Below are 15,794 nucleotides of genomic sequence, written 5' to 3'. Positions count from 1 at the left end.
TTGATAAGCATGCATATGTGTGTTTTAATTAAAGACTGGGTCTCACTATCTAACCCAACTGGAAGTTCAGGGGTTACTCACAGGCTCAGTTCCACTATATCTCAGCATAGAAGCTTTGATCTACTTTCTTTCTTACCTGGGCCACTTGGTCTCTGGTTAGGCAATATGGTCCCCACCTCGTCCTCACCTCCAGGGTCTCACCATATTAATGACAAACTTAATGTGGACATGTGATCAGCACTATAGTCCCCTGAAGCTCCAAATTCCCAAGCTTAAGAGATCCAACAATTTCAGCCTCCTCAAGAGCTAGGATCACAAGCATGCACCACCATGCCCAGCAACTGCATTTCAATATAACTGGCTTTGTTTGTAATGCTATGTATTTTGTTTCATGAATTTAAAATTATTCTGAAGTCAAAAGAAGAATGAATGCATGCATACACATACACACACACACACACACACACACACACACACACACGTTGCATACAGAAATACAGGTCACTCAAGAGAGAAATTACTATTTCTCTTTTACATTAATAATAAATTATTGAATTAGGACCAGGATTTTTTTCAAAGCCTGTAGGTTATTCAGTATCTGAAAGGCATTTTTGATAGATGAGATTACGCAACTCCCTGGAGTACATGCCTTTCCATCCTGGGTGGGAGATGCCACCCAACTAGAAAACCATTTGAAGAATTTAATCTAAGGTGAATTCTGGCCCATTGTGTTCCACCCATCCAGGTCTCAGCAGAGGTGGACACCCTTTTGTCTAGCTTGACTACAGGGGTAGTCTTTACCCAAGACTAAGAGATCACAAGCAAGTCCCCCAGCCCCTCACTAGAATAGGTCCACTTCTCATTATAATATTCTTTCTTCTCATGGTTAACCAGTCAGAGTTGATTACTACCCCTTTCAGGTCTTTCCAATACCTTCTACAGGATGCCTTTCCCAATCCCTCTTAAATGCTTGTGCCTTCCCTCTGGTGATTATTTCCAATTCATCCTATATAAAGTTGGTGGTATATAGCAGTTTAAGAGTTGTTTCCCTCATTAGACTGTGAACTCCTTGAGGAGTTTTGCCTTTCTCTGTATACTAAATGCTCAATAAACATTTACTGACTATTTAACCTGGAGAAGAAAAGACTTAAGGGAGACATGAAAAATGACTTCAAGGATTTGAAGAGCTAGCATGTGGAGGAGGAATTAAAGTTGTTCTGCTTAGCCTGGAACAGAGGAACAAGAAACAAAAGGGGGAAGCTGTAAAGAGTCAACGTTAAGCTTCACGTCAGAAAAAACTTCCTAACAGAGCATTTAAAGGTGGAATAGACTGTCAAAAGAGGTGGTGGGTCCTTGCCTCACTAGAAATCTTTGAGTGAAGGCTGAACTAGATGACTAGTGAATTCTGAAATTGTATGATTCTATGACATAGATGTACACATATGCATAATACTAATAAGTTGACATTTATGCAGCACTCCCTTTTGGGTATGCAAAATGCTGCACCCATATAATCGAGTTTGATCTTCAAAACAACCCAGTGAGTTAAGTACTACGTATACCGTTATCTCCATTTCATGTGCGAAGAAACCGAGGCTCAGAGATGTTAAGGAACATGTTTATAGTATAAAAAGAAGACTTTGAACCCAGGTCTCTCCTGTCTCCAAATCCTGGTCAGTGTATATGCAAACAACCATGATGATAGACACTACAAATGGACAATGAGCTGCTGAGAGACGTCAGGTTGGAATACATTTGAAAAACTGCATTTCATTTGCAATCATCCAAAATTTATCACTGCCACAAAATGTGAACTACATAACACCAATATTTTGTTAGTAAAGCTATATTGCATTTTGAAATGCCATAAATTTAGACATCAAAATTATAAATAACCTCAAAGACCACGGGAAAGCATGCAGCATATATTTTTGTTGTTATTCAGTCATTTCCAATTCTTTGTGACCCCATTTGGGGTTTTCTTGGCAAAGATACTGGAGTGGTTTGCTATTTCCTTCTCCAACTCATTTTACAGATAAGCACAGTGAGTCGAACAGGGTTAAGTGACTTGCCCAGGATCACACAGCTATTTAGTATCTGAGGCCTGATTTGAATTCAGGAAGATAAGTATTCCTGACCCCAGGCCTAGCACTCTATCAACTATGTCACCTAGTTGACCATGTAGTATGTATAAGTATCCGGTAAAATACTACCCAAAATGAACTATCAAGAATTCTCATCAATTATAACTCCAAGAGATCTCTACCATTAGTCTCACTACCTCCACCTTAGTTCAAACCCTCAATGCCTCTGGCCTAAAGTATTATAAAAGCCTCATGATTCATCTCCTTTCTTAAAGTCTACCTTCTCTCTAATCCATCCTCCACAAAGCCGCCAAGCCAAATAAAAATTCCTAATGCCCAGGTCTAATACACAACTCCGCTAAAGAAGTTTCAGTGGCTTCCTATTGCTTTTAGGAACAAATACAAACTCCCGTTTGGTATTTAAAGACCTTCATAATCTGGCTCCAATATATCTTTCCATAGCGATTTCCCATTATTCCCCCTCGTGTATTCCAGCTAAATGGGTATACTTCATCTTTCATCTACACAATACTCCCTCTTCAGCCTCCATGACTTTGCACTGACTTTCCCCTACAGACCCAAAATGTATTTCTTCCTCACTTCTGTCTCTTGGAATTCCTAGCTCCTTTCAGGATTCATATGAAATGCTACCACCCATAAAACACGTTTCCAAATTCTCCAATTACTAGTGTGCTATACTCCTCCAAAGTCTCAACAATTACTTGGTACAGATTTTACATTTACTTATCAGTAAACATTGCCCCAGTAGAATGTAAGCTCCTCGAGGACAGGAACTTTATTGTTTCTGTCTTTGTATTCTCAGGCCATAGGACAATGCCTGGTAAATAGAAATGAATTATTAAATGCTGTTGAACTGAAGAAATATAAAAGACATCATTAATAGATTGATAACCTACCCAAAACTGGGCTCATCATATATGAAAATAAGAAACAACAAACTCAACTGTTACACTGGTACGTCACAGAAAATAAAAGATCAGTTCTTTAGTGTACTAGATGGATTTCCTAGTTGAGAATTTATGTGAAGAAATAGATAAGAATTGGATAGGACTGAAAGGCCTGGAGGGATCACAATTGGACTGTGTACCCACACTGATGAAATCCTATAACCAATCTACAAGTATTTATTTACTTTGATATATAATTGAAAAAAAAAAAAAACAACCAACAGGAAAATTCAAATACAGTTTCCTATACATCAAAAACTGCTACAATAAATGTTTCAAAATACCTCTGTGTCCAGGAGTTGATGTAAGCAAATATTTTGAGAGTATGTTCCTTTCTGAGTTGCAGTCCATCACCACCTTCAATGTCAGATACTAAAAAAAAAAAAAAAGGGAGAGAAAATACAAATTTAGAAATAATAACTGATATTTCAAAACTAAAATCTCAATTCAAAAATAAAAGTACCTCAGAGAGAATATTTTTACTTTAGCCCCAAAATAAATTTAAACTCAAAAATTTTTTTAAAAACCCAGTGTGATTTTCTGACATTACGAAAATTTTCTTTAACTTAATTAGCATGTCATTTAACATATGCCTGCCTCTGTTCCTCATCTGTAAAATGGGAGTGCCTGAGACAATTTCAGGGGGTCTCTGAAGTTAAAACAATTTTTATAAAATACTAAGATGTCTGAATTTCTAATGTGCTAAGTATAGAGATAAACCACACAAACTAAAACTCTTTGAGGTCATCAATTTTTCAGAGTATAAAGAGATCCTGAGATTCTACAATTTTCTTTTTCTGAAAGTTCATCTTGTCTTAGAGTTGATGTTAAGTTTGTGAATACTATGGAAAAAAAAGCCACATACTCTGACTCTCACCACCAAAAAAAAATCACCTCACTTTTTTTCAAGTGCAAGAACAAAATTCATAGAGAGGCTTCAAGGGAATTTAAATTACATAAGTATATACAATTCTTTTTAAATACTAAAAATTACATGTGTGTAAATATATGACTTGCTCATAATACTTAATAAATTCCTGTTGACTGAGCATACAGCTATATTTATGTAAAAGAAAAAAAGTAAATGAATTACAGATTTTAACTTCAAACATTTTTTACTAAACTTTAATTTCAAAACTATGAATAAAAACACATAAGTGGAATCTATTCACAAACAAGAAGAGATAAATCACAAACACTATTATAACTATACTATTGGGAAGCTAGGTGGCACAGTGGATAGAGCACTAAGCCTGGAGTCAGGAAGACCTGAGTTCAAATTTAGCCTCAGACACTTACTGGCTATGAGACCCTGAGCAAGTCATTTAATCCTGTTTGATTCACTTTCCACATTTGAAAAATGAGCTAGAGAAGGAAATGGCAAACCACTCCAGTATCTCTGCCAAGAAAACCCCAAATGGGGTCACAAAGAATAAGACACAACTCAACAACAACTATACTATTGCTTTTTGGGGGTTTAGACTTGTGATTTCATTGGTGTTGGGAACTCTAGGTGAAGAAACTTCCTTTATCAATTCAAATCAACAACTAAATTTAGTCTTAGAGATCTGGAAAGGGCACAAGGAGGTTAAGTGACTTCCCTTGGGTCATCCAGCCTATAGTCAGTATGTGTCAAGAGTTCAAATTTGGACCTAGCTTTCAATATGGTACCACATTGCCTAACAAGCTAAAACTTAAAATATTTATGTGTTAAGGAAAGGAAAAGAGGTCTCGAGGTAAAATTGTAGTTCCTTCGCATATTCTGATAAGCAAAGGAAAGAAACTAAGCAGAATGTTACTTAATTATAATTTTCATCTGAGGAGGAAGGTCATTATTCTTCCAATGAGCTGTTATCCAAGTAAAAAGGGATATATCCAAAAGTAGGAGCTCTATGATCACAGACAAATCACTAGACGCCTGCATTCTTAGTTTTTCCCTCACCTACGAAATACATCTGCAAAACCAAATTTAGGGTTGCGGGGGAAGCAAATTTCAAATCATCGACAAGCACTGACTGTATACCAACTATGTGCCAGGTGCTGAGTTTTCAAAAATAATAGAAAAGTCCTAGCCCTTAAGGAGCTTATATATACTGAGAGCAGAAACAACAAGACTCAACAACAGATATGATACAAAAGTAAAGAAAACTGAGAAGACAAGGATGACTTTGAGGTTACCAACCTGGGTGACTGGTGTTGCCCTCAAAAGAAATAAGAAAGTTAGGAAAAACTATAACAACAACAACAATAACAACTAACATTTATATATCATCTACTATGTACCAGGCACTATGCTAAGTGCTTTACAACTATAATCTCATTTGATACTCACAAGAACCCTGGGAGGCTGGTGTTTTGATTTTCCCCTTTTTTGCAGATGAGGAAACAGAGGCAGAGGTTAAGTGACTTGTCCAGGATCACACAGTTAATAAGAGGAATAGGCTTAAGGAGAAATTAGTACTGTTTGGAGCATGCCAAGTTTGAGATTTAGATGGACATCTTGGCAATTTGTTCACATACAAGTAAATCACAAGAAAGAAACCTTGGTAACATATAAAGATCTACACAGAGATAATAATTCTAGACATGATTACAGATAAGGCTGCCTAGCAAACATTTAAATAGAGAAGAGAGCCCAGACAGAATTCTGAGGTACTGAAGGTTGAAGGGAGGAAATAATAATCCAGGAAAAGATGCCTGAAAAAATAACAGGTCAAAAGTAAGATGCAAAGCACTGAAAAGGTTCACCTTACGAATACACTGCTTCTAGCTGGTGTGATCAGGAGACAGCATTTAAGAATGGCCTAGAAGGAAGAATGGCTTCCTGGGTCCCACCATGTGTTAATGTCCTCTCTCCACCTCACAGTATATTGTATTATCATTTTATAAAATAAACTCAAAGTAGAATATAAGTTGAGCATATACACACACACAAAAATCACAATCTTCAAGCAGTTATATTCTAATTGGAGAATTGTGTACAAGAAGTACAAAAGTAATAATAGCAAATAATTTCAAGAGAATGAAAATGCTAATAACTGAGGATCTCAGGAATTGATCAGTAAATATTTATTAAGCACCCCCCTAGGTACATTCACTGTGAAAAATGCTTAAGGATACAACAAAGGTAAAAGAAAGTCTCTGTCTTCAAGGAGCTCACTATCTAATGCGGAGACAATAACCAACTATGAACAAACAAGCTACATACAGGATGAATAAGAGAGAGAAGGCACTTGAATTAAGAGGGCTTGGGAAAGGTTTCTGGTAGAAAATGGGATTTTAGTTGGGACTTAAAGGAAGTCATCAAAACTAGTAAGCAGAGATGAGAAGGAAGAGCATTCCAAGCATGGGGAACAGCCAGAGAAAATGCACAGGTCCTGAAGAGAGAAACTATCTTGTTCCTAGAAGAGCAAGGAGACCAGTGTCAGTGGATCAAAAAGTACATGACGTAAGAGGTAAAGGAGTGCTGATTTTATATCTGATCCTGGAAGCAACAGGGAGTTTAATGACTAGGGGAGTGGCGCGGTCAGACCTATGTTCTTTAAAAATCACTTTGGTGATCGAATGGAAGATATATTGGAGTAGGGAGAGACTTGAAGTAGACAGACGTTATCAGTAGGCTATTGCAATACTCCAGTAGTGAGGTGATAAGGGCCTGTACCACCACAGTGGCAGCAGAATCAGAAAGTAAGAGGAAATATTCAGGATGTTGCAAAGGTGAAACTGACAGGCCTTGGCAACCAATTGGACATGGGGGTGAGACACAGTAGGGAGTTGAGGAAGACTCCTAGTTTGAGAGCCTAAGGAATTGGAAAGAGAGTCTTTAATAACAGAAATGAGGAAGGTAAGAGGTTTAGGGAAAAAGTTAAGTTCTGTTTTGGACATACTGAATTTAAGATGAAGATCCAGTTCAAAATGAAAGGCAGTTGAAAATGAAAGACTGAAGGTCAGCACAGAAGTTAGAGAAAGATAGGTATACTTAAGAATCATCAACATAAAAATTCATGAGTTGATAAGATCATCAAGTAAAGTGGTATAGAGGGAGAAAAGAAAAGGGTTCAAGACAGAACCCTATGACACAACTAAGGTTGTCGAGGGCGTGATCCAGCAGACAAAACTGAAAAGAGGTCAGACAGGTAGAAAGAGAACCAGGAGAGAATAGCATTCAGCCAAATTATAGGGAAGAATATGAAGGAATCCTTAGGTGGCACTCTGAAAGGAAGCAAGAGATTTTAGGGATGAGTTGAGGATGAAGTACATTCTAGAAATAAGGGAAGATATGCAAACACAAAGAGGCTAGAGATGTAACATCCTGTATGTAGAACAGCTAGCAGACAAATCTTACTAGATGAAGCAGGAATAATATGAAATATGACCAGAGTGGAAACTAGATGGTAGAGGGCTCAAAAAGTTGATCTTTGTCTAGAAAAAAAAAAAAAGTGGAAGGTTTTAGTAGACTTCAGGCATGAGTAATATGATATGGCAGCAAGGAAAAAAAAATGTGATCTTAAGTTGTATTAAAGAGAGGCAAAACTTTCAAGAATAAGGTTATGATAGGGCTCTGTACTCTTTCCTGACCACTACACACACAGCATTCAATTCAGAGCATCACAGTTTAAGAAGTACTTCCAAAGGCTAGCAAGTGTCCAGAAGAAGGCAACCGGATGGTGAAGTAACTGAGTCTTTCATGAGAGGATCAGCTGAATAGGCTGGGGGAAGAAAAGATCAGCAGGGAGGTTGCAGCTCTGTTCAAGTGTTTATCCAGCTGTTATATGTAAAAGGAATAAGACTAGTTCTGCCCCTAGAGGGCAGAACAAGGAATATAATTTCACTGCTCTACACAATTCTATTAAGGCTATAAATTGCACAGAAGATGCTAAACTAAATTGGTAGGCAGTTTCCTCATCCAGGATATGCCAATAGCAATAAAATCACAGGCCCACTCTTTATTTCTATCCCTATTCTCAAGGTCAAGGATACTGCCAGATCATAGAAGGTATTTAATAAAGGTTTACTATCATTTCAGCAGCTCTATAGAGGACAGAGTATAAACGAGACCTGCACAACATGCAGCCCACCAAAGGATTGAGGGGGACACCCACTGTGAAAAATGGAGGGTTGCCAATTTCCACTGTTCTGCTTGTCATGTGATCTATGGGAACCAATCATTACCATTCTGTCTCTAGTCTAACCTATCTGTAGCACAAACCTACTGCCATGTTGTGCCGGTCTGGTATTAAGTCTTGCTTAATTGAAAGGAAGTACATAGGCAATTGTTGTTCAGTCAAGTACAACTCTTTTTTTTTCTTATTTATTTAATATTTTTAGTTTTCAGCATTGATTTCCACAAGATTTTGAATTACAAATTTTCTCCCCATTTTTCCCCCCACTCCAAGATGGCATATATTCTGATTGCCCCCTTACCCAGTCAGCTCTCCCTTCTGTCACCACACTCACCCCCATCCCCTTGTCCCTTTCTTTCTTACAGAGCAAGACAGATTTCTATGTCCCACTGCCTGTATATCTTATTTCCCAGTTGCATGCAAAAACAACTCTTTTTTTGGACATCTGATTTTAAAACTCTGAGTTCCAAATTCCCTCCCCTCTTGCCTCCCCCCCCCCACCCTCCCTAAGAAGGCAAGGAAGTCAACACAACTCACACATGTACCATTATGCAAAACACTCCCATAAATAGGCATGTTGTGAAAGACTAACTATATTTCCCTTCATCCTCTCCTGTCCCCCTTTATTCAATTTTCTCCCTTGACCCTGTCCCTTTTTAAGAGTGTTTGCTTTTGATTACCTCCTCCCCCATCTGCCCTCCCTTCTATCATCCCCCCTTTTTTATCCTCTTCCTCCTTCTTTCCTAGGGTAAGATACCCAATTGAGTGTGTATGTTATTTCCTCCTCAGGTCAAATCCAATGAGAGTAAGATTCACTCATTCCCCGTCACCTGCCCTCTCTTCCCTTCCAACAGAACTGCTTTTTCTTGCCACTTTTATGTGGGATAATTTACCCCATTCTATCTCTCCCTTTCTCCCTCTCTCAATATATTCCTCTCTCATCTCTTAACTTGATTTTATTTTTTTAGATACCATCCCTTCATATTCAACTCACTGTGTGCCCTCTGTCTCTCTATATATGTATATTCCCTTCGACTACTCTAATACTGAGTAAGGTCTCATGAATTACATACATCATCTTTCCATGCAGGAATGTAAACAAAACAGTTCAACCTCGGTAAGTCCCTTATGATTTCTCTTCCTTGTTTACCTTTGCATGCTTCTCTTGATTCTTGTGTTTGAAAGTCAAATTTTCTATTCAGCTCTGGTCTTTTCACTGAGAAAGCTTGAAAGTCCTCTATTTTACTGAAAATACATATTTTGCCTTGGAGCATTATACTCAGTTTTGCTGGGTAGGTGATTCTTGGTTTTAATCATAGCTCCACGGACCTCTGGAATATCATATTCCAAGCCCTTTGATCCCTTAATGTAGAAGCTACTAGATCTTGTGTTATCCTGATTGTGTTTCCACAATACTCAAATGGTTTCTTCCTGGCTGCTTGCAATATTTTCTCCTTGATCTGGGAGATATGGAATTTGGCAACAATATTCCTAGGAGTTTTCTTTTGGGGATCTTTTTCAGGAGGTGATTGGTGGATTCTTTCGATTTCTATTATACCCTCTGGCTCTAGAATATCAGGGCAGTTCTCCTTGATAATTTCTTGAAAGATGATATGTAGGCTCTTTTCCTGATCATGGCTTTCAGGTAGTCCAATAATTTTTAAATTATCTCTCCTGGATCTATTGTCCAGGTCAGTGGTTTTTCCAATGAGATAGTTCACATTGCCTTCCGTTTTTTCATTCCTTTGGTTCTGTTTTATAATATCTTGATTTCTCATAAAGTCACTATGTTCCACTTGCTCCAATCTAATTTTTAAGGTAGTATTTTCTTCAGTGGTCTTTTGGACCTCCTATTCCATTTGGCTAATTGTGCCCTTAAAGGCATTCTTCTCCTCATTGACTTTTTGGAGCTCTTTTGCCATTTGAGTTAGTCTATTTTTTTAAGGTGTTATTTTTTTCAGTATTTTTTTGGGTCTCCTTTAGCAAGTCATTGACTTGTTTTTCATGGTTTTCCGGCATCCTTGTCAGTTCTCTTCCCAATTTTTCCTCTACTTCTCTTACTTGCTTTTCAAAATACGTTTTGAGCTCTTCCATGGCTTGAGCCCAATTCATACTTTTCTTGGAGGCTTTTGATGTGGGCTCTTTGACTTTGTTGACTTCTTCTGGCTGTATGTTTTGATCTTCCTTGTCACCAAAAAGGAATCTAGAGTTTGAGTCTGAGTTCGTTTTTACTGCCTGTTCATGTTCCCAGCCAACTACTGGATTGTTGAGTTTTTGTCAGGTACGACTGCTTGTAGAGTAGAGAGTACTTTGTCCCAAGCTTGAGGGGCTGACTCAAACTCAAACTCTAGATTCCTTTTTTGGTGACAAGGAAGATCAAACATACAGCCAGGAGAAGTCAACAAAGTCAAAGAGCCTACATCAAAAGCCTCCAAGAAAAATATGAATTGGGCTCAGGTCATGGAAGAGCTCAAAAAGCATTTGGAAAAGCAAGTAAGAGAAGTAGAGGAAAAATTGGGAAGAGAACTGACAAGGATGCGGGAAAACCATGAAAAATAAGTCAATGACTTGCTAAAGGAGACCCAAAAAAATACTGAAGAAAATAACACCTTAAAGAATAGACTAACCCAAATGGCAAAAGAGCTTCTACATGGCAAACTGTGCCACACTAGCGCTCCTTCTCCCCCAAGAGCTCCCACCAGGATTGCGGCCCAGATCAGGCAGGGCAAAGAAGGCTTTGCACTCCAGCTCTAATCTGCCACTTAATTCCTCCCACCAGGTAGGCCTGGGGTCGGAGGCCACTGCAGCTTTAGCTCTGGAAGCAGCCTCAGCGCTGCACCACCTCCGCTGCCCACCTCCCCAGGGTGGTGGGGGACTGCAAACTCCTTTTACTCTGTCCAAGCAGCTTTTCCCACTAACCTCTCTGTTGTCTTTGGTATTTGTGGGTTGAGAAGTCTGGTAATGCCACATCTCACTGATTCAGGGTGCTATACCTTTTGTGCCCGACTCCTGGTTTGGTTGGTCCTGGCACCTACCCACGCTGGGCTCTCCTCTGCTCCGCTCCCAGCTCCATGAGATAGACCCTTCCCAGCGACCATCCAGGCTGTCCTAGGGTGAAGCCCGGCTTCCCTTTGCTATTTCATGGGTTCTACAGCTCTAGAATTTGTTCAGAGCCATTTTTATAGATCTTTGGAGGGACCTGGGGTAGAGCTTAAGCAACTCCCTGCTTTCCAGCCACCATTTGGGCTCCACCCGAGTACAACTCTTTGTAATGTCAATTGGAGTGTTCTTGGCAAAGATACTGGAGTGCTTTGCCATCCCTTCTTCAACTCATTTTACAGATAAGGAAACAGAGGCAAAGGAAAAGGAAACCAAGGCAAACAGGGTTAATTGACTTGCCCAAGGGTTACACAGCCAGTAAGCATCTGAGGCCAGATTTGAACTAAGGAGAATGAGTCTTCCTGACTCTAGGCCCAGTGCTCTATTCACTGTGCCTCTTAGGCTGCCCTCATAGGCATAAGTCATATTTACATTGTAGTTTGAGTAAAGAGGAAGAAATTTAAGAAATGCATTAATATTTTTCTGAGCCTTTCAACATAATGATGCATATGTTCTATACTTGTTCTTTTTTTCCCACTTCTAAAAGAAAACTCTGCTCTTAAGAAAATATTCCATAGTTTTAAAAAGACAACTCCTAGGTAATTTATCTTTCAGGACCATATCACAAAATACAACTGTTACTGCACAACTAAGTTCCTACCTGGAGTTTGCATTTATAAACCCACCAATACTTTCACACAATATTAAGGAACAGACAGAAGTAAAAGAATAAAATGAGTCAGATATGCAATATTCTGAATAATCATCGTGATGTAGCATGTCAATTGTTTTAATGTATATGGGCACTTACAAATTATTAAGTACTAAAAAAGAGATTATTTTAAGTTGACCTTTTTTTACAACCAGTTCATAACAGTAAATCCAGCAGCATATTCTTTAAAATAGCCTACAAAGATGCCTCCTTCAAATTAGACCAAATTCTGAATCAGTTCTAAATCAGTAAAAAGAACTCTACCTCTCTACAGCCACAGGATCAAACATGGCCTATGTATGATATTTATAAGCTGTGTGACCTTAAACAAGTCACTGCATCTCCCTGAGCCTAAGCTTCCTCATTTATAAAATGAGAGGGTTGGGCAAAACAACTTCTAAAGTCCTTTCCAAGTCTAGATCTATGAGATCATCTGCTCAGCGATATGCTAAAGTAAAACATTAAAGACATAAAGTTTCAGGGGGTTCCCAGGGGTTATACCTGAATTGAGCCTAAGGCATAATTTTCCAAATTGTGGGATGAGTGGCAAGATGACACTGAGGAGTGGAGGCAAAAGGGGGGAAGGGTTGAGGGTGGATAAGGATATGACCAAAATTACTGGATAGTTCCTAGTAGAACTTCTGATTAGTCGTACCAACTTTTTTCAATGAAAAGAAAACCATAATCAGCAAAACTGAAACACTAGTAATTCACTCTACCAATAGTAGATGTATGGCAACAAGTAATAGAGTATACACATTTGTCTCATAATCTGCCACCATCACTACCAAGGAGGGATAGTCTCATGACACAAAGGAGCTATTTTGTTAAAACTGCCAGAGGCATTTGAATGTGAAGTATGTAAACACAAAGTTAAATAATATTTCTGAGGAAGTGAAAAGAACCATGATACTCATATATTTCTCAACACTATTCATTTTGGTAAATACAAATAAGCCAGATTTCAAAGAGCAACTTTTTATAGGTAAAATAATTCAAACAGTTATAGGATATCATTGGAAATTTTCTACAATTACATTTACATTTAATTAAATTACATTTTTAAATAGTGAAATATTAAGTGTCCCTTTATGAGGAACTACATAGCTGTTTTGAAGAGAAAATCCACTGAAGAAACTGAAGATAGCAAAGATAATAGAGATGGTTTAAATAGTGTAAATAAAGAAACATAAAGTTTAAAAAAAAAAACCCAGAAGATGGCAGCAGGAAAGTAGGTACTTACTTAAGCTCCCCGCCAAATTCCTCCGAAAAATGTCTCTGAAAAAATTCTAGAGCTGCGGAACCTGTAGCAGTAGCAGAGGGAAACAGATCTCCAGCTCAGGAGGGCCTGGATGCTTGCTGGGAAGGGTCTATCACACAGTGCTGCCATGCCAGGACAGACCAGACCCAGAGGCAGCCAGCCAGAAAAGGCCTTGGGACCATGAAACAGTGAGCTGAGGCAGGTACCAGACTTCTCAACCCACAAACGCCAAAGAGCAGGTTAGGGGAAAACTGCAGGATTGAGTTCAGAGTGGTCTGGCCACCAGCTCTGGGGGTGGAGGAGGTCTTGCAGCAGTGATGGCAGCAGCAGGAGGAAGCTCCTGAGGCTGCCTCCAGAGGGCCAGCATCAGCGGCTTCTGGAGCACCTGGCTCACAAGGTGGGAGGAATCTAGCAGCAGATCAGAGCAGGAATGCAAGCAGTGCTTTGTGGGCACAAAGGCAGATTCTCTTGCTGTGCCCTGCTTGGATCTGAATTGAGGTCCTGGTGGGCAATTCTTGGGGAAGTAGGAGAGCTGCTGTGACAGAGCCTGGGGTGACAGTGGAGTAAAAGTAGCTCTGAAAACAGCAGTGCTTGGACCCTAAAGCTTGGGACAAAGTACTCTCTACTCTACAAGCAGTCATACCCTGACAAAAAGCACAAGGGTCAAGTAGTTGGCTAGGAACATGAACAGGCAGCAAAAATGAACTCAGACTCAAACTCAAACTCTAGATTCCTTTTTTGGTGACAAGGAAGATCAAACATACAGCCAGGAGAAGTCAACAAAGTCAAAGAGCCTACATCAAAAGCCTCCAAGAAAAATATGAATTGGGCTCAGGTCATGGAAGAGCTCAAAAAGCATTTGGAAAAGCAAGTAAGAGAAGCAGAGGAAAAACTGGGAAGAGAACTGACAAGGATGCGGGAAAACCATGAAAAACAAGTCAATGACTTGCTAAAGGAGACCCAAAAAAATACTGAAGAAAATAACACCTTAAAGAATAGACTAACCCAAATGGCAAAAGAGCTCCAAAAAGTCAATGAGGAGAAGAATGCCTTGAAAGGCAGAATTACACAAATGGAATAGGAGGTCCAAAAGACCACTGAAGAAAATACTACCTTAAAAATTAGATTAGAGCAAGTGGAAGCTGGTGACGTTATGAGAAATCAAGATATTATAAAACAGAACCAAAGGAATGAAAAAGTGGAAGACAATGTGAACTATCTCATTGGAAAAACCACTGACCTGGACAATAGATCCAGGAGAGATAATTTAAAAATTATTGGACTACCTGAAAGCCATAATCAAAAAAAGAGCCTAGATATCTTTCAAGAAATTATCAAGGAAAACTGCCAGGGGGTATAATAGAAATCGAATGAATCCACCAATCACCTCCTGAAAAAGATCCCCAAAAGAAAACTCCTAGGAATATTGTTGCCAAATTTCAGTTTCCAGGTCAAGGAAGCAAGCAGCCAGAAAGAAACAATTTGAATACTGTGGAAACACAATCAGAATAACATAAGATCTAGCAGCTTCTACATTAAGGGATCAAAGGGCTTGGAATGCAATATTACTGAGGTCAATGGAGCTAAGATTAAAACCAAGAATCACCTACCCAGCAAAACTGAGTATAATGCTCCAAGGCAAAATATGGACTTTCAAAAAAATATAGGACTTTCAAGCTTTCTTAGTGAAAAGACCAGAGCTGAATAGAAAATCTGATTTTCAAATACAAGAATCAAGAGAAGCATGAAAAGGTAAACAAGAAAGAGAAATCACAAGGGACTTACTAAAGTTGAACTGTTATGTTTACACTCCTACATGGAAAGATGATGTGTGTAATTCAGGAGACCTTTCTCAGTATTAGTGGTGTTGAAGGCAATATAGACAGAGGGCACAGGATGAGTTAAATATGAAGGGATGATATCTTAAAAAATGAAATAAATTTAAGGGTCGAGAGAGGAATATATTGAGAAAAGAAGAAATTGAGAGATAGAATGGGGTAAATTATCTCACATAAAAGTAGCAAGAAAAAGCAGTTTTGTTGAAAGGGAAGTGGGGGCAGGTGAGGGGGAATGGGCGAATCTTACTCTCATCGAACTGAAGGAAGAAATAACATACATACTCAATTAGGTGTGTTACTCCCCAGGAAAGTAAGGGGAAGGGGATAAAAAAGGGGGCATGATAGAAGGGAGGGCAGATAGGGGGAGGAGGTAATCAAAAGCAAACACTTTTGAAAGGGGACAAGTTCAAGAGAGAAAATTGAATAAAGGGGGATAGGATAGGACAGGACAGGACAGGACAGGACAGGACAGGATAGGACAGGACAGGATAGGATAGGATAGGATAGGATAGGATAGGATAGGATAGGATAGGATAGGATAGGATAGGATAGGATAGGATAGGATAGGAAGGAGCAAGTCTTTCACAACATGAGTATTGTGGAAGGGTGTTGCATAATGATACATGTGTGATCGATGTTGACTTGCTTGCATTCCTAGGGAGGGTGGGTGGGAAGGGAAGAGGGGAGAGAATTTGGAACTCAAAAGTTT

General features: G+C 39.0%; 1 protein-coding gene across 1 annotated transcript in view; it reads right to left on the bottom strand.

Moving 5' to 3' along the window:
- Positions 1 to 15,794, bottom strand: part of USP34 (ubiquitin specific peptidase 34) — a 317,435-nt gene that overhangs the window by 228,654 nt on the left and 72,987 nt on the right. Inside the window, exon 2 of the mRNA XM_036750464.1 lies at positions 3,337 to 3,424. Within this exon, the coding sequence (XP_036606359.1) occupies positions 3,337 to 3,424 (88 nt within the window). The remainder of the gene's footprint in view (positions 1 to 3,336; positions 3,425 to 15,794) is intronic.

The sequence above is a fragment of the Trichosurus vulpecula genome, chromosome 3 (assembly GCF_011100635.1).
Source record: "Trichosurus vulpecula isolate mTriVul1 chromosome 3, mTriVul1.pri, whole genome shotgun sequence".
Lineage (NCBI taxonomy): Eukaryota > Metazoa > Chordata > Mammalia > Diprotodontia > Phalangeridae > Trichosurus > Trichosurus vulpecula.
The sequence above is the reverse complement of the archived record's forward strand: the minus strand, read 5'-3'. Positions and strand labels throughout refer to the sequence as shown.